Source organism: Lynx canadensis, chromosome B2, assembly GCF_007474595.2.
Source record: "Lynx canadensis isolate LIC74 chromosome B2, mLynCan4.pri.v2, whole genome shotgun sequence".
NCBI lineage: Eukaryota > Metazoa > Chordata > Mammalia > Carnivora > Felidae > Lynx > Lynx canadensis.
In genome coordinates this window covers 37,410,673-37,434,232 of record NC_044307.1, presented here as the reverse complement: position 1 = coordinate 37,434,232, position 23,560 = coordinate 37,410,673, and the positions used below count along the sequence as shown (strand labels likewise).

Below are 23,560 nucleotides of genomic sequence, written 5' to 3'. Positions count from 1 at the left end.
GGAGGCTGCACAGCCTCTCCCATATGTCCTCCCAGCAGGGGAATTGCCTTTCCCTGTGTGGCATGAGGACCCCTCAGACCTCACTGTCCGCTCCTGGGGATTCGCCCTTCCCATCAGAGCTCTGCCAGGTATTAAGCTGCGGAGTTTCAGACTCTACTCCCCTGTAGATAGAGTCATTAATGGTATTTAAACCCTTTCCTTTCTCCTTTCTCCCTTTCTCATTCAGTCCCTTGCAGGTGTTTCCACTCTTTCTCTTCAGCTGCTTTCAGGGGGCAGGGTGCTTTTCCTGTACTCTCCCCGTTGTCTCTGTCCTCTCCACGAGCAAAACCAGCTCCCTGCCCTACAAGGTTTCTCTCTTCCCCAGTTCACCTCTCCGCACCATATACCTGCTGAGTTCTCTGGTTCAAGTTGTGCAGATTGTTGCGTTAATCCTCATATCAGGTTTCAAGATGTGCAAGATGGTTTGGTGTTGATCTAGCTGCATTTCAAGGGTAAGAGAGGCAAAAAAAAAAAAACTTCCATGCTGCTCTGCCATCTTGGCCCCTCCCTGTGCCCATAGTTTTGTAAATATAGGGAATGTTTTCATTAAAAATAAAAAAAACAGATTAAACTTTTCTTCAAAAGTCACAGAAGTCCTGGGGCGCCTGAGTGGCTCAGTTGGTTAAGCGTCTGACTTCAGCTCAGGTCATGATCTCACAGTTCATGAGTTCAAGCCCTGCACATCTCAGACCCTGGAGCCTGCTTTGGATTCTGGGTTTCCCTCTATCTCTGCCCCTCCCCAACTTGTGCGAGTGCACTCGCTCTCTCTCTCTCTCTCTCTCTCAAAATTAAATAAAGTAAAAAAAAAAAAAAAAAAAAATTACAGAAGTCCTTTTGGTCAGGAGTCTGGGACTAGGTTTGACCTGCCAGGGCTTCTGTCAAGTTCTTCTTTGTGCCAACCAGGCTCTCTGGACAGCAAGGGATGAGTACTTGTGTGTTCTCTACCTCTGTTCTCTCTGGCAGCTGCAAGTTTAACCCTTAATGTGTTCAAATCCTTTCAATGTTATGGCCTCTTGTTTACTTCAGAAAAGATGTAGTTATAAACATGCATTATTTAGCAAATAAATGAGTTTACTGAAAAGTGGCCATCCGTCCCATTTTTACAGCATGTGTTCTCTTTTGCTGAATAGGTAGTGTCTACTGATCTTGTAATCCTTAAAGCTTTTTATTTTTCTTGATTTGTTTCCCTAGATAACATGAGAGTTTGTTTGTTTCTGACAATATAGATACATAAAGAATAAAAGTAAATGATTTTTATTTTACTGCCTAGATAATTTCCATTGAGAGAAAAATTCAAGTAATACAGTATATGTTTGTTTAGAAAATCTGACCAGTTCAGAAAAATACAAAATGAAAAATGGTCACCTCCCTTTCCCAGTCCTTCTCCCCAAAGATTATTGCTCTTAACAGTTTCTTGTTATTCTTTCCAGAAAAAGTAGTTTTGTATGTTTACAGTACATTTAAAAGAGTGAAAACAAATACATTGAAGACTTGGTATTTGCCAGGCACTGTATATGTTTCTTCATACAGTTTCCGTAGTAGCTTATGAAATAGTTTATATCCCATTGTACAAATGAAGGAAGAAACCAGAGTTTAAAGACATTAAGTTACTGGCCCCAGAGGCCACAATGGGTACATGGCAGAGCAGGAATTTGAATCCAGGTCTGATCGACTCCAGTGTTGACCTTGTTTTTCAAGAGCCTCCAAACAGGGTGCAACTTGACATTATACTGAAAGATATACTCTGCTGAGAAAAGCAGGTTATACAACAGGTTTATTTGCTCTAGTTCCCACCTGATTGGTCTGTAAGGCTTGTGCAATCTGTTTTAGTAAGTGCAGAGATTGTTTTTCATGACGGTATTTGAGGTGTTTGATGCCTTATTATAAACATATTAGAGTAAATCTTATTTGTGATAAGTCAATGTCTGGGTCTCAGTGGACCAAGGCATATTACATAGCAGTGATAATTGAAAGACTTGAAATAGAACTTAGAAATTTCCATTTGCTAGGTAGGCTTCAACCATTCCCTCTTATTGATTACAAATAGGGCCATCTTTGAGCACTTAATCCTCAATAATCTAAATAAAATTGCATACATCCTCATTCTACCCTACTCCTTGCAAAGTAATCTTATACTCTTTCAACTCACTTTATAGGCCATGACTTCAATTACGTTTTTTAAAACTTTAGGATTAGTAATTCATTCACTCTTTGTCTCACATCAGTTATTCCCTTTCTGCTGGCTTGTGGTGTCTAAATGGGATGTCTCTCCATTAGAGGCTGTGCCCCAAATGTGGGGCAACAATCAGTTGAGAGGAAGCTGTGGCACGGGAGGTGGGAGAATTCACCTGAGGCAGAACAAAGGGTATAGAAGTTTATTGAATATACTGCAGGGGAGTGGGGGGCAAGACAGCAAAGGAGAGGTGTCTGCAAGGAAGCAGTGGGTGGGGCTGTTTTTAAAGGGGAAGATGAGGACGTATGGCAATGTATGGAATTCTTCCTTTTTTGGTAGCTCTTCCTGGTTGTAAGTAGCCCATTGGTTAATTAGGGCCTGATGGGCCTGTGTTCAGCCAGGTGGTCCCTATAGGCCCTTTCTACATTCCATGGCTCAAGCCTGTTTGCACAAAAGTGGCCTTTACATGGCTCTTTTCCCTCAACCTACAAACAATCTTAAGTCTTCTCCATTCTTGATTCTTGCCTTCTGCTCCCTTGCCCTCTTTCCCATCATCACCGATCACCTATATAGGTCAACCATGCTTGCTGTTTTACCTGGGTACCTTCCCTTCTCTCCTGCCCCATGCTGCTGAGAGTGGCCTCGCAGGACCTTTCCATATCCAGTGACCCATTCTCAGTCTTAATGCTGTTTGACCTTTCTGCAGGATCTCATATGGTTAACCACTTTCTCATTGACATTCACATTTTCTGTGATACTCATCTGTCCTTCCTTCTCTTTTAACCATTTATCCTTAGTTTCTTTTCCTAATTTTGGCATAGTAAGAACTCAGTAAATGTATTTTATTTAACTGAATGCCATATATCTGAAAGAACAATAAGGTAATACATTGTATTTTTCACCAAAATTTTCTTTTGAAGATATTTTCCCATTTATAAGCAAGTACCATAATCCCAAATAAGTTTTATTATATTTGAAAAATTGAATTATGAAAGTTTGCTTTTTAAAATTTTTTAATTTCACTGATATTTACAGATAAATAGGTTTTTTTTAGTGAGATATTTTCATTGATTTCCCTGTTTTTCCTATTAAATAGCCTCACTACATAGGGCTTTTATTCTTAGTAGAACTTGAATATTGTCATACTGATTTTAATATGAGTCAAATTTTCCTATTGTTAATTGAGTAACTTGTTATTTAATTGTAGGCTACTCCAAAAATCAGATTTTCCCACTATGAAATTTTCAATCTATTTCTTGGCTTATGAGGAAAAAAATGACATCCCAAAAGATAAAAATGAAAAAGTAGCATGGGTGTTCTCCAGGAAAGCTACACTTGAACTGACACAGTGAGTATGAGTTTTTATCTTTTTATATATATTCTAGATTTTCTTTAACCTTTTTTTCCTTACAACAGTTTGAATCTTTTATCATGGATCTTTGGTCTTTGTACTGTTTTGGTGGGTAGGGCAAGGGGGTAGGGCTAGTTTGTCTTTTAGATAGAGAATGTAGGACTGAATTGGCAAGATACTTGCCAAACTACAGCTAATGAATGTTGAAGCACTGTAACTAACGTCTTCATAACTTCAGGATTTTAGAAATGTTTTTTTTTTTTTAATTTTTTACGTTGTTTCTGTGTCCTCTTGAACAACTAACAAAAGAGCATTTATTTCAGAGTGTGTGATTTAGTGTGTCCCTGATTCAAAACAGCTCTGGAATCAGACAGACTAGACATGAGTGTTGGCTCTGCCACCCTGAACAAGTTCTGTCACCTCCCTCCATGGCAGTCTCATTTATGAAATGGGGACTCAAATCTAGCCCACAGAGCTGTTGTTAAAGATTTAATGAAGTCCTCAAAGAAAGTATCCTCAATAAAGTACAATAAATGACAGTTGCTGTTGGTATCATTATTGGTCTTATCCAGATGCCTGGTTTTATTGTCTCCTTAGCCTAATTAAACTCATATTTTGCCCATTTGCCTTTTCTGTGGTTGAAAACTTAATATTTACAGTAGTAAGGAATAAACCAAGTATATTTAAATGGTATGATTTCAAAGAGATTGTTGCAATTTTCTTTTCAGGATATCTGTTCTACCAGTCACTTGTAATTATGTTTTCCCTCCTTTTGTAGCAACTGGGGCACCGAAGATGATGAGACCCAGAGTTACCACAGTGGCAACTCAGACCCTCGAGGATTTGGTATGTTTGCCTATGCGTATGTAATATACATGGATTTGTGTGATTTGTGCATTGTGTATATATTAAGAATAATCAGGGGCGCCTGGGTGGCGCAGTCGGTTAAGCGTCCGACTTCAGCCAGGTCACGATCTTGCAGTCTGTGAGTTCGAGCCCCGCGTCGGGCTCTGGGCTGATGGCTCAGAGCCTGGAGCCTGTTTCTGATTCTGTGTCTCCCTCTCTCTCTGCCCCTCGCCCGTTCATGCTCTGTCTCTCTCTGTCCCAAAAATAAATAAACGTTGAAAAAAAAAAATTAAAAAAAAAAAAAAAAAGAATAATCAACTTCTTAGGAGTATGGTTATTTTCATTTTCCAGGAAAAATTTGATTTAGGAATTGTTTAATTTCGTAGTCTCTACCTAAACTCTACATTTATTCTCACAATGATTTTACTTTTCAGTCTCAGTATTATACTTCCAGTGGACTTTTTAATTTAAAAAACAAAACCTGTGGTTGATAAGAATCCCCATTTCTGCTAACATACACTTCTGCCCCCGTCTATAATCTCTCAGTCAGGATGACAGGATTGTAGGTTTATATTGGCTGCTATGTATGCAGTGTCCACAACAAACCTATTCGGTATGAATAAAGGATTACTCTTTCATGATATAGTAATTCTTAACAGATTGAACTATGCATGAGCCCCACTATCAGGCCTCTTTTACATAATTTATTATTCAGAGCTACTGATTAGTTTATTATACCCAACCAAGACTTAGATTCTTGTTCTTTACTATATGTTTTGAACTTATTTGACTCAGTCTGTTTTTAGGTGTCTTATATTTTGAAATAAACTACTTTTGGAAGCTACTTGTGATACTTGGATACCCTGAAGTAATTATTTCTTCCTTCTGCCTGCCTTATTTTGGGGATGACCACCTCAGGTCACATTGGAATTGCTGTTCCTGATGTACATGGTGCTTGTAAAAGATTTGAAGAACTAGGAGTCAAATTTGTGAAGAAACCTGATGATGGTGAGTCTGCTACTGGTTTTCCGCAGGCCTCTCCTTTGAGTTACGTAACATTTACTAAGCACCCACAGAGGGTACTGATATAGTCAGTCCCTCTGGGTGCACGGAACTTTAAAGAAGTCTGTTTCAACCAGTGTAAGGAAAACAGAGGAATTATTGGAAAAATACCTGGGTATCTTAGGGAACTAAGACAGCAACTAGGGTGGCTTCACAAGGGACTCAGAGTCTGGAAGAGCCATCAAAAACCTATGTTCTCAGGCACCTGGGTGGCTCAGTTAGTTAAGCATTTGACTCTTGGTCTCAGCTCAGGTCTTAATCTCACGGTTGTGAGTTCAGGCCCCATGTTGGGCTCCGCGCTGGGCATGGAGACTACTTAAAAAACAAAAAAATCCTAGGCTCTCTCCCCCGCTTTTGACTTTACCACATTCTGTCACTGGCCACCAGTTTTTACTATTTCAGCATGTATCTAGCCATCCAAAAATAAGTTCCATAAGGCCTATTTTATCTGATTTTCATGTAACTACACCACATCTTCTTGGTTAATAATGGCTGGTATTTCATTTTCATTCTTCTGCAACCCTTGCATGTCCTTAGGTTTTAAGTCCGTCTCTAGAAATAGTATATATATCTACATTTTGTTGGATTTACACATATTATGATTATTTTACTTAGATCTGTTTCTGCCATCATAATTTATTATTTCAATTTTTGTTTGAAAGAGTTCACATTTCATTTTAATCCTTTTGTTTTCAATTAAAAGATTTGATATCCAGATATCCTCCCAGAGTGGGATATTACTGATATATTTTTCCTTTCTTTGGCCTTGTGGTTTTTTTTGGTTTTTGGTTTTATTTTTCAGTGGCCTCTGTACCCAATGTGGGGTTAAGACTTATAACCCTGAGATCAAGAGTCACGTGCTCTACCAACTGACCTAGCCAGGTGCCACTTGGCCTTGGCTTTTTGAAAATAATACATATATCAAAGTATTTGACCACCTTTTCTCTGTGTATCTCTTACAGCATCTTGTGGGTTTTTCTGTCCCTTTACTAAGAATCTCAACCAAAATAGTTTTTAAAGGGATTGTGAGGCAAAAGTTTTAACTTTGTATGCCTCAGACCCATACCTTTCTCTATGAATGGCAGTTTTGTTGAATGTAAAACCTTAAGTTTACTTTCCTTTGAACTCACGACCGTGACATCATGAGTCATATGCTCTTCTGACTGAGCCAGCCAGGCACCCCCCACTTTTATATATTTTAATAGCTCTTGGCCCATTGGTTTGATATTTGTTCTGTTCGAATCTATAATCCACTGTTTGTTTTATGGTTATGTTCCTCAAATTCTTGTTACTTTGGTCTCTGAGGAGTCTTTTTTCATTGCAACTGTTACTGTTGCAGTGCATCAGGGAATGTGAATCGGGGGAGGCTAGACCCCACTCTTTTTTTTTTTTTTTTCAACGTTTATTTATTTTTGGGACAGAGAGAGACAGAGCATGAACGGGCGAGGGGCAGAGAGAGAGGGAGACACAGAATCGGAAACAGGCTCCAGGCTCTGAGCCATCAGCCCAGAGCCCGACGCGGGGCTCGAACTCACAGACTGCAAGATCGTGACCTGGCTGAAGTCGGACGCTTAACTGACTGCGCCACCCAGGCGCCCCTAGACCCCACTCTTTAACAGCTCACACGATCTCAGGAAGATGGGCCAGGCAGAGATCCCTAGCCACCTGAAAACGAGAGTTAAACACCTCATGTTTTGCAGAGCAGCTCTTCAGGTCACATCTTCCCCCTTGTCCCTCAGAGAAAAGGAGTATTAGTAGGAGGCACTTCCTTCCGAGATGGTTATTCCCTAACCTTGTGTGGAAAGTGAAGGCTGGGGAGATCAGTTGTTTCTCACCTGTTTTTGTCCGTTCCTCACAGGCATAAGACTTGGTACTGCCCTCAATTACTCCTGAGGACATCTGAACCAGTAGTTTGAACCTCCCCCAGCGTGGGGGTAGGAGCTGATGCCCAAGGCACAGGGAGGAGCAAGAGCCAAATTAACAAAACCCCTTCTGTTTATTCTCCCACAGCTGTGATGGACTGCCTTCTGGTCCAGGCCCAAACTATCCATTCCCACATGGACCAGGTTAAAACAGTCACCCCACCCCCACCTTTTCCAGTCCTCAGTCATCACCCCAAGGGTGTCTCACTTTTTTTTTCTTTCATTTTCCATATATGTTCCTCTGGGGTTGATCTTGGGGAAAAGAGCCAGAGAGAGATAGGAGTCAAACTAATTTAGCACCTTGGTCCCAAAATAGATTGCTGAGGTCACATTTCTTCACTTAAGCAAACAACTCTACTACTGGACCTTCTAGCTTCTCAATCCCAGTTATGAATTCCTGGGAGAAAGACTGACTGGCAGAGCTTGAGTGACTTAGAATAGTGTTTAAAGAGTTTGTTATGCCCCAAGCCAATGACTCTTTTGGCTGTGTGGGTATGCCATGCTGCCTGCTCCAACACCTTCTTAGTTTATTTTCCTCTTTAAAATGAGACAGTCTTGGGGCACCTGGGTGGCTCAGTGGGTTATGTGTCGGCTCTTGGTTTCAGCTTAGGTCATGATCTCACAGTTCATGGGTTTGAGCCCCACATTGGTCTCTGTGCTGGCCATGTGGAGCCTGCTTGGGATTCTCTCCCTGCTCCTCTCTCTGCCCCTCCCCTGCTCGTGCTTTTTCCATCTCTCAAAATAAATAAATACAAAACAAATTTTTTTTAAATAAGACAGTCTCTTTGACTTCTCAACGGGTAGCATGAAATATATCATGAAGATGAAGTAAAAATCTGATGCCTAAAATTGCAGCTGGTCCCACAGTTTATTTCAGGATAGTTGGCTTCCAGCTATGTGTAGAAGATACTCTGTGAGTTATTCTCAGAAACATGTATTTGGGCAACACTGACAGAATTTTTTAAGGTTAAAACTATAAACAAAACAACGTATTTTGTTAAAATGCAGATTAAAATTTGAATAGGGGCGCCTGGGTGGCGCAGTCGGTTAAGCGTCCGACTTCAGCCAGGTCACGATCTCGCGGTCCGTGAGTTCGAGCCCCGCGTCAGGCTCTGGGCTGATGGCTCAGAGCCTGGAGCCTGTTTCCGATTCTGTGTCTCCCTCTCTCTCTGCCCCTCCCCTGTTCATGCTCTGTCTCTCTCTGTCCCAAAAATAAATAAACGTTGAAAAAAAAAATTAAAAAAAAATAAAATAAAATTTGAATAAATGGGAATGCAAGCTGGTGCAGCCACTCTGGAAAACAGTATGGAGGTTCCTCAAAAAACTAAAAATAGAACTACCCTACGACCCAGCAATTGCATTACTAGGCATTTATCCAAGGGATACAGGTGTGCTGTTTCGAAGGGACACATGCACCCCAATGTTTATAGCAGCACTATCAATAATAGCCAAAGTATGGAAAGAGCCCAAATGTCCATCAATGGACGAATGGATAAAGAAGATGTGGTATATATATATATACAATGGAGTATTACTCGGCAATGAAGAACGAAATCTTGCCATTTGCAACTATGTGGATGGAACTGGAGGGTATTATGCTAAGTGAAATTAGTCAGAGAAAGACAAATATCATATGAGGACTTTAAGAGACAAAACAGATGAACACAAGGGAAGGGAAAGAAAAATAATATAAAAACAGGGAGGGGGACAAAGCATAAGAGACTCATAAATATGGAGAACAAACAGAGGGTTACTGGAGGGGTTGTGGGAGGGGGGATGGGCTAAATGGGTAAGGGGCACTAAGGAATCTACTCCTGAAATCATTGTTGCACTATATGCTAATTTGGATGTAAATTTAAAAAAGTAAAAATAAAATAAAATTTGATAAATATTCTAAATGAACAATAAAAAATATTAAAAAAATTTTTAAAGTCTCTCTATAATGAAAATCATTTTATCTTACAGGTAAAATGAAAGGCCTGGCATTTATTCAAGATCCTGATGGCTACTGGATTGAAATTTTGAATCCTAACAAAATGACAACCATTATTTAGTTCTGTGAGAATACTGCTTTGCGATTTCAGTGAAGACCTTGTGGGAGGTAAAAAGGAAATAGTGTTAATCAAGATATTCAGATAACAGAAACATCTAAGACTGAAGGATCATTGTCCCAATTCAAATTGTTCTGAAGTCCATTCCCCTTTTCTATTTCAGCTATGTGTTTCACCTAACTGTTCAGTCATTCTGGTTTTAAAGTAGTGCTTTGTCTTGTGTCCTTGACTGTAGTTATATAACTTTACTTTTTTAGATAATAATTAGAACAGTTCCCTTCAGAGGCTGCATTTGGCTTCTGTTTCCTAAATATGAATATGACTTCTCTACAAGTCTGCCTTTGAATCCTCATTCTCAAAAAAAAAAAAAAAAATTGACAAGTTTTTGTTGTGGTTACCTTCTGGGGTTTCAGTTCCTCAGAAATAACTTCACAATGGAAAGTAAAGAACAGTGAACAAAAATGAAACTTCATGTATATTTCAAACAGTATTAGGTGTTTATTTTACAAAAGAGAAGGTAGTCTTGGGAGCAATTCAGAATCAGACTGACAAGGATGTTGATAGGAAAACTAGTTTCTCCTTATTCACGAAGTACTTTCAAAGTTCAAGGACTAACCTCTTTATTTGGGGATGGGGAGGTAGATGGGAGTAATACTTACTGGGTATGCAGACACTGGGCTAGACTGTCGCATACTGTATCTCATTTAAACCTTCCAGCTATCCTTCATCCTGAGAGAAAGCAAGCAGGCTAGACACGTAAATAACTTTAATGGAATTGAAGGCAATATAAATAGGCTCCAGTGCTTGAGCTCTGATGATCACTTTTAGTGTTTAGATTGTACCTCAAAAATTAGTGCCTCACAATACCTTCTCCACTCATCTCTGCTGTGCAAACCTCCAGTGGGCTTGAACGTTGTCCTCTCAGCTCTGGGCCCTGAGAACCACGGAGAGGGAAGAAAGGGCGGAGGAAGTCTGTAGCACACAACTGCTCTGGGGACACCTGCTTATTCCTGGGCAAGCAACGCTTGTATTACTCGTGAAAAGCCCCTACCCCAAGGTCTTCCTGATGCCAAGTAATCATTTAGGGTAAATTATGTTCAGTGACAACATTACTTAGTTATCAGAGAGCAGCTCTATGGTCTTCCTTGCCATTGATATTTGGTGGATTTTAAGAAACCAAACTGATTTTGACAGTCTCGTGGCCCAGAGAATAAGAACGTCCAGTTTGTGGTTTACCTGACATTTTAGATTTTCCATAGGCTCCAGTGGAAGACCTTTGGGTAGGCTGTGCCAACTGTGCTAACATGGCTACAAGCACCTGACATTTCTTTTTTGGATGGAATGGATTATGTGAGCAAGTCAAACAAATAGCAGGACTTACAGACTGAAATAAAGTACACTTTTAAATAAGACCGTGTTTAATTTGTAAACTGTCCAGTTTGTTCTTTTTAAGAAAGCCTGCAGAAATTTGAAAGGGCTTACAGGCTCGCTCTGAACTTGGAATAGCTGTAAATCTGCATATCCTACAAAAGCAGATAGTGTATATAAGGGAGTGTGGGAAAGGTGGAAAGAGTAAATAGGGATAAAGCAATGTGGGAGGAAAAGTACAAAAGAAGAAGGACCAACTATCAAAGGGTGACTTGTGGGAACCAACGAAGACCAATGTCACATGTTAGGTACTAGAATTATCAAATGGGAGGGTGACTAGATTTACAAATCAGTCATTTAAACCTTGTTTCTATGGAAAGAAGCTTGCTCTACTTGCTGAGTAAAACTTGCCAAAAGACAGCCCTTGTGTATTCCTTAATTCATCTCTGTACGCATTGAGAAGATGTATATTGGATCACCAGGTGAGGGATTGGGACAATTCAGCGATTTCCCAATTAACTTACTTAAAAGTGGTGATATGAAATAGTGATGTAGAGCACAAGTTTTCTTGTTTTCCACAATTGGACCACAAGACTGTGTAGCTGTCAATGTAAAATCAGTCTCATGTGAGTCCTTCACAGCTAAGCCTGGGACTCAGTTATAATACAGTGGTTTGAAGTAGGTGCTGATGCCTGAGAGAGAATTACTGTAGCTTCCCTACATAGCATTCTGAGCAGGATGCTTACAGTGTGTATAAATACTCCTTAGCAACACAACTGCTTGTGAAGAGGGTTATATTAGTAAGGATGCTTGCTGCTGGCAATAAGAAAAGACCCAACACTATCAGATGTCAAGCACTTCAGAGGTTCTAAAAATGGGTTGATAGAGGGTTCAGAAATATCAAGATCGCTGGTTTCCTTCCACCCTTCCCAAACTGACATTCTCAGCATTTTCTTTCTGGGCTACTAATACTCATGATCAAAGGCGCATGCCTACCACGATTCCAGGTGTCCAGTATAATCCAACAATGTCCAGTAAAAGAAAATGACTTTCGTTCCTCCTGTGTCTTTAATGACTTTAAAGCCTTTGCCAAAGCTCCTCAGCATTCCCCTCATGTCTTGACTACATCTGGATCACTTGCCTGTTTTTAATCACTGACAAAGGGAATGGCCTCTCTGGCTTAGATGGATCATATTTACTTGCCCACCTGAGGATGGGCACTGGGTCAAAACTGAGACTTCCACAATGTGGAGGAGCAAATAAGGGCTTCTGAGTAGCATAAACAGAAACTGCAACAGGGTGAAACTAAATGTTGAGGACCTGTAAGAAATCAGACATTTCCTGCCCTTGAAAAGCCTGGTCTGAGATTGTAGTTCTCAACCATATCAGACTTAGCAGACTCTTTTTATTATTACGTGGGAACATTTATAACATCGATCACACCCACTATCCTAAAATGAAATTCACATATAATTTACCTATACACAATTCCAGAAATGGTCAGTCCAGTGACTCTATTGTAATATAAAGGAAAAGTGAAACCAATTTGTAATACAACATGAATTTTAACATACAAATGCCCAGATACTACTACACTAGAAAACAATGAAGTAGTCAGGTGCTTCCTCTTAGGTGTGAAAAAGTAAAACTGCTCACTCAAGTACTGTTAACCCTATTAGATATTTTATTTTATTATCTTTTTTCAGTTTATTTTTGAGAGAGAAAGCATGAGTTGGGGAGGGACAGAGAGAGGAGAGAGAGAATCCAAAGCAGGCTCCACTGTGTGTGTGCAGAGCCCAATGTGGGGCTCGAACCCACGAACCGTGAGATTATGACCCGAACTGAAGCAGCTGCTTAACCAAATGAGCCACCCAGGTGCCCAACACTATTAGATATTTTATAAATTTTTTTTTTAATATTTATTTTTGACAGAGAGAGAGACAGAGCATGAGCAGGGGAGGGGCAGAGAGAGAGGGAGACACAAAATCAGAAGCAGGCTCCAGGTTCTGAGCTGTCAGCACAGAGCCCGATGCGGGGCTCGAACCCACAGACTGCGAGATCATGACCTGAGCCAAAGTCGGACGCTCAACCGACTGAGCCACCCAGGCGCCCCTGGATATTTTAAAATAAAGACCGAATTCATGATTTATAAAGAGTTGTAAGTTTACGTATGTATGTAATGAGGATAACAAGTATGTGTTATTGGCCAAAGAACATGAATAATGTTACTGTTAAAAATGTCATTTTCCACAATGGTGATCAAATTCTTGCTGAAGTTTTGAATAAAAGAATAGTATTCCTTCTGTAGGTAGCAAAGTTTGTCCCTAGCGAATATTAAAATTATATAAGTAACAAATAAAATAGGAGTTCTAGGCTCAGATAATAAAAAGGTGGGTTTATAATTTTTTTATTGAAGTAATATTGATATAGTGTGTAAGTTTAAGGTGCATATTTGATACATTTATATATTGTAGTATGATTGCTAGAGCTAGCTAACTCCTCTATCATGTCACATAAATATTTCTTTTTTTGTGGTGGGAACCATTAGGATCTAGTCTCTTAGCCACTTTGAAGGTTATAATATAATAGTTGCCTATCAGCACTATCCTGTGCAGGACTTACCTACTGGTTGCAAATTTGTACTTTACATTTTTAGAAATTTTAGAATAGTTTTAGATTTATAGAAATGTTGCAAAGATAGCACAGTCCCATATACCCCATACCCAGTTTCCTTTATTTTTAAAATCTTACATTAGTATGGTACCTTTGTCACCACTAATGAACCGAAGTCTACACTTTATTCACATTTCCTTAGTTTTCAGCTACTTTTCTTTGTTACAGGATCCTATCCAGGATACCATATTACATATAGTTGTTGTGTCTCCTTAGACTCCAGTAGGATGTGATGGCTTTTCACACTTTCCTTGTTTTTGAGAATTTTGATAGTTTTGAGGAGTGCTAACTAGTCAGAGTGTTTCTCAGTTGCAATTTTATTAATATGAATTTTTTCTCATAATGAAACTGGGATTATGGGTTTTTAGGAGAAAGCCTATAAAGTGTCCTCAGCACATCTGATCAAGGGTGCACATTATCAACACGATGTATCAATGTTGCTATTAATCTGATCACTTGGCTGAGGTAGCTTTTGTTGTTTCTTCACTGTGAAGTCAATTTCCACCCACCCTCTTTCCACTCTGTGCTCCATGGAAGGAAATCAGTATGTGAAGCCCACTTCCTTGAAGGGAAAAGCAAGCTTTTTACCTGTATGAATACTCGGTGAGATTTTTCAAAGTTGTGCAGGCCTTTACAGGATGTCTCACAGCCCTCCCTATCCCTTGTCCAGTAAGAACCAGTTGTGAAACCCAACCGAAAATGCCCCACGAGTTTCCAAAACTACCCCTAGGGGTCAGTAATGCCCTGTGGAGAACCACTGGCCTAAGATCTAAAATCTAGTTTCTTTAAAGTGGAGTGTGAACTTAAAGCATTTACAAAGGAATCTGAGTTCAGAATCCATAGTTTCATGCTTTTCTCCTTATTCACATGTTTTTTTGCCTCTAATTCAGGAGCAAGTTATTTTAGCTGTCTTTGAGAGTTCTTCAGGATGTTCAGCTTTCCTTGTACATAAACTCATTTTATTGTTTTATATATTTCATTAAATTATATACTTAACTACAAGAATAACTGTCTTGAACATGTGATCTGTCAGTGGTCACGACTGACTTGATAAGCACACAACTCATCAGGTAAGTGGAAGTGTGCAGGTGTCCAAGAGAGTGACCAACTGCTTATAGTTATTCAGCCCGCCAGGGCATCAGTTCTTTACTGAGGAAATGGTAAGTCAAATCAAAGCAATAATCAGTGAAGTGGAAACTGGTTAAGAGGATTTTTACTGTAAATGCATCGATTTGAGTCCTATCAATATTAGCAAAGATTACAGGAGATTTTTTTTTTAAATGGCAATACCTAGGACTGTTGTACTCGTAACGAAACAGGCACTTTCATAGACTTAATCCAAACTATTGACACATCAATTTTGCATTAGGTTTCAAGAGTCATTAAAGACTTTAAAATGTTCAGATCCTGGTGGCTCAGTCGGTTAAGCGTCCGACTTCGGCTCAGGTCATGTTCTTGTGGTTTGTGAGTTCAAGCCCTGCATCCGGCTCTGTGCTGACAGCTCACAGCCTAGAGCCTGCTTCAGATTCTGTGTCTCCTTCTCTCTCTCCCCTCCCCTGCTTATGTTCTGTCTCTCTGTCTCTTTCTCTCTCTCTCTCAAAAATAAACATTACATTTTTTTTCTAAATGTTTGGATCCTTTTATCCAGTGTTATTGTGATATTCTGGGAGTTCTATTTCCTAGAAAATAATCAGTTTAGTTTTAAAATTATATCCTATTTATTGCTTCCATCATTATTCATAATAGCAAAAACTTAGAAACTTAACTGTCCAAAAATGGGGAAATAGTTAACTATCATAGCATCCTCATGTGACAGAATATTATCTATTTCAACACATTGTGTTTTAAACAGACATTTAAAGATATAGAAAGATACTCATGAGATACACTAAATGAAAAGGCAATATGTGAACTTATGTACATTACTTTTCTTGATTTGGTTTTAAAAGAAAACAAGTACACAAAGAAATGACCAGAAGGAAATGTATCAAATTGTGATTATCCCTGGCTGCTGAGATTATCAGTGATTTTATTTCTGTCCTTATATTTTTCTGTATTTTCTAAATTCTCTAAAATAAGCAAGTATTGGGGCACCTGGGTGGCTCAGTCAGTTGAGTGTCCGACTTCGGCTCAGGTCACGATCTCACAGTTTGTGGGTTTGAGACCCACGTCAGGCTCTGTGCTGACAGCTCAGAGCCTGGAGCCTGCTTCAGATTCTGTGTCTCCTTCTCTCTCTGCCCCTCCCCCTCTCACGCTTTGTCTCACTCTTTCTCAAAAATAAATAAATGTAAAATTAAAAAAAATTTTTTTAAATAAGCATCATTTTTATAATCTGGAAAAGAATGAGAAATATTGTTTGATTTGCTAACATTTGATTTTTTTCACCTTTTGAATACAAAGGTATTTTAACATGTTTTTGTCTGCTACTTAAACTTCTGTTCAGGATGGTGACATATTAAAAATTATGACATGCTTTTATAGTAAGTTATATTAAGTTAAAAAGACAACATTCTAGATGAGAAAGTTCAATTCAGTGAGATTCAAAATTTCTTTTAACATTTAGAAAGAATGTTTAATTTTTTAAAAGTTGAAACAAGTGGGGCGCCTGGGTGGCTCAGTCAGTTGGGCATCTGACTTTGGCTCAGATCATGATCTCATGGTTAATGAGTTTGAGCCCCTCATTGGGCTCTGTGCTGACAGCTCAGAGCTTGGAGCCTGCTTCTGATTCTATGTCTCCCTCTCTCTCTCTGTTTCTTCCTTGCTCACACTCTGTCTGTCTCTCTCTCTCTCAAAAATAAATATAAAAAAAAAAAGTTGAAACAAGTGATAATCCATGAAGGAAGTTAGTAAGCATTGTATTTTTATCTATATTGTCTGCTCTTAGCTGACTGATTCTGTAAGAACTTTGTTTTTTATATTCATTTTTTATTTTATTTTATACTGTAGTCCAGGGGCACCTGGGTGGCTCAGTCAGTTAAGTGTGTGACTCTTGATTTCGGCTCAGGTCATGATGTCATGACTGGGATTGAGCCCTGTGGTAGGCTCTGCACGCTGAGCGTAAATCCTGCTTGGGATTCTTTCTCTCCCTCTCTCTCTGCCCCTCCCACCCCCCATTCTCTCTCTTCTCTCTCTCAAAATAAATAAAAAAATAAACATAAAAAAATTTAAAAAACAAAACAAAAAACTGTAGTCCAAAATTGGACCTCAAGTCAATGGCACACTTCGAGCATGAATGTCACCTGTGTTTATTTGAGAAAGTGCTAGTCAATATATTTGGAGGACCAACATATTGTAATCATCTTACCAGTATATTGAACAGCCTCACTACTCCCAAGGGTAGTCCCTGTATCAGCAGCATCAGCATCACTGGAGGGCTAGTTAAAAATTAAGATCTTCAGGCTTCACTTGAGACCTACTGAATGAGAAGCTTTATTTTCAAAGGATCTCCAGGCAATTAGTGTGCACAATAGTTTGAGAAGCACTGTTGTACAGACTCCTTTTTAAAGCCACTGATCTCGGAGAAGTATATTTCCAAAAATATGAATTTTTTCTCCCATTGTTATAAATATAGTAAAACACTCATTATTTGTAGCAATGAATATAAGGGATTCATATCTAATCTACAAACTCAGAGGTGTAAGAATATGAATTTTTATTCCTATTGCACACAGTTTAAAGGCCCCATTTTCTGAGGGGGTTAGGTAGAAAATGAATCTCAATAAATTCAGGATCTCTCCTGCTGCTGTTCTCTGAGGTAAAATCTTAAGTTCCTGTAATGTCTAGAAGGTTGGGGGAATGTGAGCATCTGATCTTCCACAGGAGACCCATTCTATTGGCATTTGCTAAAATGTCAAGTGTCCTGTTTGGTCCTTTGTTATAGATCTAATGTGGCTTGCTGTTAGTCCATCATTCATTCTTATTGCCGAGGCTCTTTCAGGTCTGTTCCCTCCCTTGTGATTTTATTCTGCTATTTCCATGTTATGTCAGCTATTTCCATTCCGCTATTTCCATGCTGTCAGGGAAATCTTTGGGGCTAGGGGTTCTCCTCTGCAACATTTACCGAGGGAGCACTGGATGGTTCTGCAGCTCCTACATCACAAGGGGATGTTTCCATGGGGAACCTAACTCATGAGGTTTACATATGGTCCTACCTATTAGATATCTCTCACACCATTTCTTCAGGGATCTTGCTGACGTCCAGGTTTCTACCTTGGAAGCCAAAAAAAGGGCCCTTTTCCATTCAGATCTGAAGATACTCTGTCTCAGGACTCTGATTTCCCTTTACCTTAACCCACAGGCGCAGAGGAAGGCACGGCCTCTTCTTGGGGATTCACCAGGTCTCAGAACTCTCCCTCTTGACCTGTCTCCTCACAACTCACAGCATAAAGGCTTATATTTTTGAAAGTCAAAGGCTTTTTTCCTTTTGTAACATTCCTAAGGCCTGTGTTCTAGCCGCCTGAGTGAAGAAGGGCCATGGGTCACAGAAATGTTGGGAGAAAAGTTAACGTTTTAAAACATCATGTCACATGAATAATAGGATATAAATCCTTGTAGGATTTATAAATCTCATATAAATCCTTAACAGATTTATATCCAATTATTATTTTATTATTGTAGTGTGCTCAGCATGACTGGGAGCACACAATCAATAATATTAAGTGTTTTCATAGAACCAGAAGGCTGGAAGTATAAGACAGGGATCCTGTTCTGTGAATGTTATAATTTGTGGAGGCAAACTGCACAAAACAACTACAGCACAACAGCAAAGCAAACTATCAGGAGTAAAGTAGGTTTAAAAGCAATAATAGCTATCCTACTTGGGGCTATTAGTGGCAAGTTATAACACCTGAAGGACTTGTTAGAAGAATCCACCCTTAACTCAGTGTTCCCCGGATTTGGGAGCAAGAACCTCCAAACAAGCAGGGCCGAGATCTGTAGGGATAGGAAGCACAAATGCCCCAAGTGAATAGCCAAGCAATGGTGGCAGGCAGGGGCTGCTTACAGTTCTATCCACTGGTTCCTGAACCCATATAATGCCTACTGGGTGTACAATACTAATAATGATACTTGCTTGAGGGTATATAATGTGCCCTGGCAGATGGCGTCTCATCATTGCAGGCTTATATCTCCAAGTGGACACCTCAGCTACACCTTCAGAAGAGCTTCTCATCACACTCTCATACCAGCAGCTTCTTATCTCTCCATATCAAATTTGAACTGGCTCAGGCATCCACATGCCATTTAAGTAGGAAGTTCAGAACCACTCTGTTGGTGCAGTACGTGATAGATCTAGTAAGTTCTGTGGCCATGTGTCCACTGCTACACCTCTTTTGCTGTAAAATGGACCCTTTGGCTGCCATCACCATGAGAAAAATATGCTCCAGGCAGCCACTGCCCTTCTAGCCTAGAGCCCAGCATGGGATGCATGGAGCAGAGCCATCCCAGGTGTCCAAGAGCCTGAAACAGAGTGACCTTAGCTGATCTGCACAAGCAAGAAATAAGTGCTTATTGTATGCTACTGAGATTTTTGTGACTGCTTGTTACACAGAATTTTTCTGACAATACCTGGCACACTTCTTTATCATTATCCCCCAAATTTCTTAGTTTATCTTGTTTTATTTTCTAATTTCTTAAGTGGAATGATTACTTATCAATACTACTTTAAAATCTGAAAAGTGCATTTAAAAAGATTAGTTTTTCCTGATGATACAAGCAAATGGAGAGATGTTCCATGTTCATGGATTGGAAAAACACTGTTAAAATGCCAATGCTACCCAAAGCAATCCAGAGATTTAATGGAATCCCTATCAAAATATCAACAGCATTTTACACAGAACTCGAACAAATAATCCTAAAATTTGTATGGAACAAGAGACCCCAAATAGTGAAAGCAGGCTTAAAAAAAGAACAAAACTGGAGGCATTAGAATCCCAGATCAAGATATACCACAAAGCTGTAGTAATAAAAACAGTATGGTACTAGCACAAAAATAACACATAGAACAACAGAACAGAGAGCCCAGAAATAAACCCATGATAATATGGTCAATTAATCTATGACAAACGAGGCAAGAATATGCAATGGGAAAAAGAATGTTCAACAAATGGTATTGGGGAAAATGGAGAGCTACATGCAAAAGAATGAAACTGGACCACTTTCTTACACCATACACAAAAATAAGCTCAAAATGAATCAAGGACCTAAATGTGAGACTTGAAACCATAAAAATCCAGCACAGGCAGCACAGGCAGTAGTTTCTCTGACATGGAGTATAGCAACATTTTTCTAGATATGTTTCCTGAAGCAAGGGAAACAAAAGCAAAAATAAACTGTTGGGACTACATCAAAATAAAAAGCTTCTGCAAAGGAAACAGTCAACAAAGTAAAAGATAACCTACTGAATAGAAGATACTTTGCAAATGACCTATCTGGCAAAGGGTTAGTAGCCAAAATATATACTTACACAACTCAACACCCAAAAAACCAAATAATCCAATTAAAAAATGAGCAGAAGACATGGACATTTTTCCAAAGACATACAGATGGCCAACAGACACATGAAAACATGTTCAACAACACTAATGAGGGAAATGCAAATCAAAACCAGAATAAGATGTCATCTCACACCTGTCAGAACGGCTAAAATAAAAAACACAAGAAAACAGGTTTTGGCGAGGATGTGGAGAAAGGGGAACCCTCTTGCACTGTTGGTGGGAATGCAAACTGGTGCAGCCACTGTGGAAAACTGTATGGGGTTTCCTCAAAAAATTAAATATAGAATTACCCTATGATCCAGTTATTCCACTACTGGGTATTTGCCCAAAGAATATGGAAACACAAATTTGAAAAGATATATGCACCCCTATGTCTACTGCAGCATTATTTACACTAGCCGAATTACAGAAGCAGCCTGTGTCCATTGATAGATGAATGGATAAAGAAGATGTGATATATATGTGTGTGTATATATATCTGTATATATCTCTATATATGTGTATACACACACACACACACACACATATATAGTGAAAGATTACTCAGCTATAGAAAGAATGAAATCTTGCCATATGCAACAATGTGGATAGTATGATGCTAAGTGACATAAATCAGGGAAAGACAAATACCATGTGAGTTCGTTCATGTGGAATTTAAAAAACAAATGAACAAAGAAAAAAAGAGAAAAACCAGAAAACAGACTCTAAACTACAGAGAACAAACTGGTCAGCAGAGAGGAGATGGGTGGGGGATGGATGAAATAGGTGAAGGGGGATTAAGAGTGCACTTAACGATCAGCACTGAGTAATGTATAGTTGTCCAATCACTATATTGTACACCTGAAAGTAACTTAACACTGTATGGTAACTAAAGTGGAATAAAAAAAAATTAAGAGGTAATTGTTAAAATGAAAATTAGAAAAATAAAAATACTAGTTTTTCCTTTTCCTCAGAACTGTTTTGGTCACATAGTACAGCTTTTGATGTTAGATGTCATTTACTGCATTGTGGCTAGTGAATGAGAACTGTATCACTCCTTCCTTTTGAAATTTACTATAATTTTCTTTGTGAACAAACATATGCTTGACACTCGTGAACAGTATGTATCTTCTGTTATGGGCTACTAAGTTCTATTTACAACTGCTAGATCAAAGTCACTGAGAATTTAAGTAACCTCCACAGCCACTGCTATCTCCTCCCCCTCCTCCTTCCTCTTTTTCTTCTTCCCCCTCCTCTTCCTCTTATTTGTCTACTTGGTGCATTGAATTCTGAGAAACACATATTAAAGTCCCCTAAGTAAATTTTTGAAAAGTTTTTGCCTTATATAGTTTGCTACTATAGTGTTTGATACATAAAGATTTATAACAGATCTTCACTTCTTGGGCTTTTATCATACAAAATATCCTTTCTTTCTCTGTGTAATGCTGTTGATTTTGAATTGCATTATATGTGAACTTAATATTGCCACCTCTGCTTTCTTTTTGTTTGCATTTAGCTGAAAGTTTTGCTCTTCTTTCTCCCTTTTAAAGTTTGTCTACTTTATTATCTTTAGCTAGCCAAACAAAGTATATAGAAAAAAAGTGAATAGTTGCCCTCTCCTCCTCCAATAACAGTTATCTTGAAGAAATTTACATTAAAAAGTTGGTGTATACCTGTACTTCAACACCATTCTCTAAGTCCATAAAAGTAAGTATAAATGTGTTGCAGTTGGCTGAATAATGGCTCCCTGAAATAACCAGGTCCTAATCTCTGGGGCCCATGAGTGGTACGTTATATGGAAAAATGGTCATTGTATATGTGGCTAAATTGGGGATCTTGAGATGAGGAGGTTATCCTGGATTATCTGGGTGGGCCCTAAATGCAATCATAAGGGTCCTTGTAAGAAAGAGTCAGAGGGATATTTGACACAGAAGAGAATAAGACAATCTGACAGTGACAGTAGAGATTGGAGTGATGTGGCGACAAGCCAAGGAATGATGGCTGCCACCAGAAGCTGGAAAAGACAAGGGACAGACACGCCTCCAATGACTCTGAAGAGAACATGAAAATTAAAGATATTTATAATAATCTTTGATATGTCTCTAGACACATAATGGGTATACAATGCTCCATTAACTCTCAAGGTATGAATATAGTTCCAGCACTCTTTTTTTTTTTTTTAATTTTTTTTTTTCAACGTTTATTTATTTTTGGGACAGAGAGAGACAGAGCATGAACGGGGGAGGAGCAGAGAGAGAGGGAGACACAGAATCGGAAACAGGCTCCAGGCTCTGGGCCATCAGCCCAGAGCCTGACGCGGGGCTCGAACTCCCGGACCGCGAGATCGTGACCTGGCTGAAGTCGGACGCTTAACCGACTGCGCCACCCAGGCGCCCCTAGTTCCAGCACTCTTATCTCTCCTAACCAAATCAAAAAAAATTTTTTTTCGTCTATTTATTTTTGAGAGACAGAGAGAGAGACAAAGCATGAGGAGGGGAGGGGCAGAGAGAGAGAGAGAGACACAGAACCCGAGGCAGGCTCCAGGCTCCGAGCTGTCAGCACAGAGCCCAATGCTGGGCTTGAACCCACAAACCATGAGATCATGATCTAGATTGAAGTCAGACACTCAACTGACTGAGCCACCCACGTGCCCGGCTCCTAATCAAATTTAAATTGGCTTAAGCACCCAGATGTCATTTAGGTAGGAAATACAGAATCCCTCCATTGGGCTATTCCCATTGACCCTAAATTGATTTTTCTCAATGAAATATGCATACCTTCTGTATCAAATCATCCGGAGGTATTGTTAAGAAAGACTCTCACAGGGGCGCCTGGGTGGCGCAGTCGGTTAAGCGTCCGACTTCAGCCAGGTCACGATCTCGCGGTCCGTGAGTTCGAGCCCCGCGTCGGGCTCTGGGCTGATGGCTCAGAGCCTGGAGCCTGTTTCCGATTCTGTGTCTCCCTCTCTCTCTGCCCCTCCCCCGTTCATGCGCTGTCTCTCTCTGTCCCAAAAATAAATAAACGTTAAAAAAAAAAAAAAAAAAAAAAAAGAAAGACTCTCACAATATCCATTAATCAGAATCTCTTAGGAGTGTCTGGGTGGCTCAATCGGTTATGCATCCGACTCTTGGTTTCGGCCCAGGTCATGATCTAACAGTTTGTGAGTTTCAGCCTCACATTGGGCTCCACGCTGACAGCACGGAGTCTGCTTGGGATTCTCTCTCTCCCTCTCTTTCTGCCCCCCTCTGCTCCCTCTCTTTGTCTCTCTCAAAATAAATAAACTTAAAAAAAATTTTTTTTTAAATCTTTGGCAGTGGGACGCGACATGCCCCAGATCACTCTTTTTTTGTTTATTTTTGAGAGGGAGAGCGAGCAAGAGAGAGGAGAGAGCAAGGGAGGGGCAGAGTGAGAGATAGACCTAGAATGTGAAGCAGGCTCCAGGCTTTGAGCTGTCAGCACAGAGCCTGGGGCTCGAACTCGTGAACCACGAGATCATGACCTGAGCTGAAGTTGGATGCTTAACTGACTAAGCCACCCAGATGCCCTGCCCCAGGTCATTCTTACACACACTTAACACATGACCTTTCTTAATTCCTATGAGA

The 23,560-nt window shown here is 39.6% G+C and overlaps 1 protein-coding gene across 1 annotated transcript in view; it reads left to right on the top strand.

Annotated features, from left to right (window-relative positions):
* The window catches only part of GLO1 (glyoxalase I), a 37,895-nt gene extending 27,034 nt beyond the window's left edge, over nucleotides 1-10,861 (top strand). The window contains exons 3-6 of the mRNA XM_030315422.1: nucleotides 3,420-3,560; nucleotides 4,342-4,409; nucleotides 5,328-5,417; nucleotides 9,359-10,861. Coding sequence (XP_030171282.1) covers nucleotides 3,420-3,560; nucleotides 4,342-4,409; nucleotides 5,328-5,417; nucleotides 9,359-9,447 — 388 coding nt within the window. The 3' untranslated portion in view covers nucleotides 9,448-10,861. The remainder of the gene's footprint in view (nucleotides 1-3,419; nucleotides 3,561-4,341; nucleotides 4,410-5,327; nucleotides 5,418-9,358) is intronic.
* Nucleotides 10,862-23,560: the final 12,699 nt, after the last annotated feature.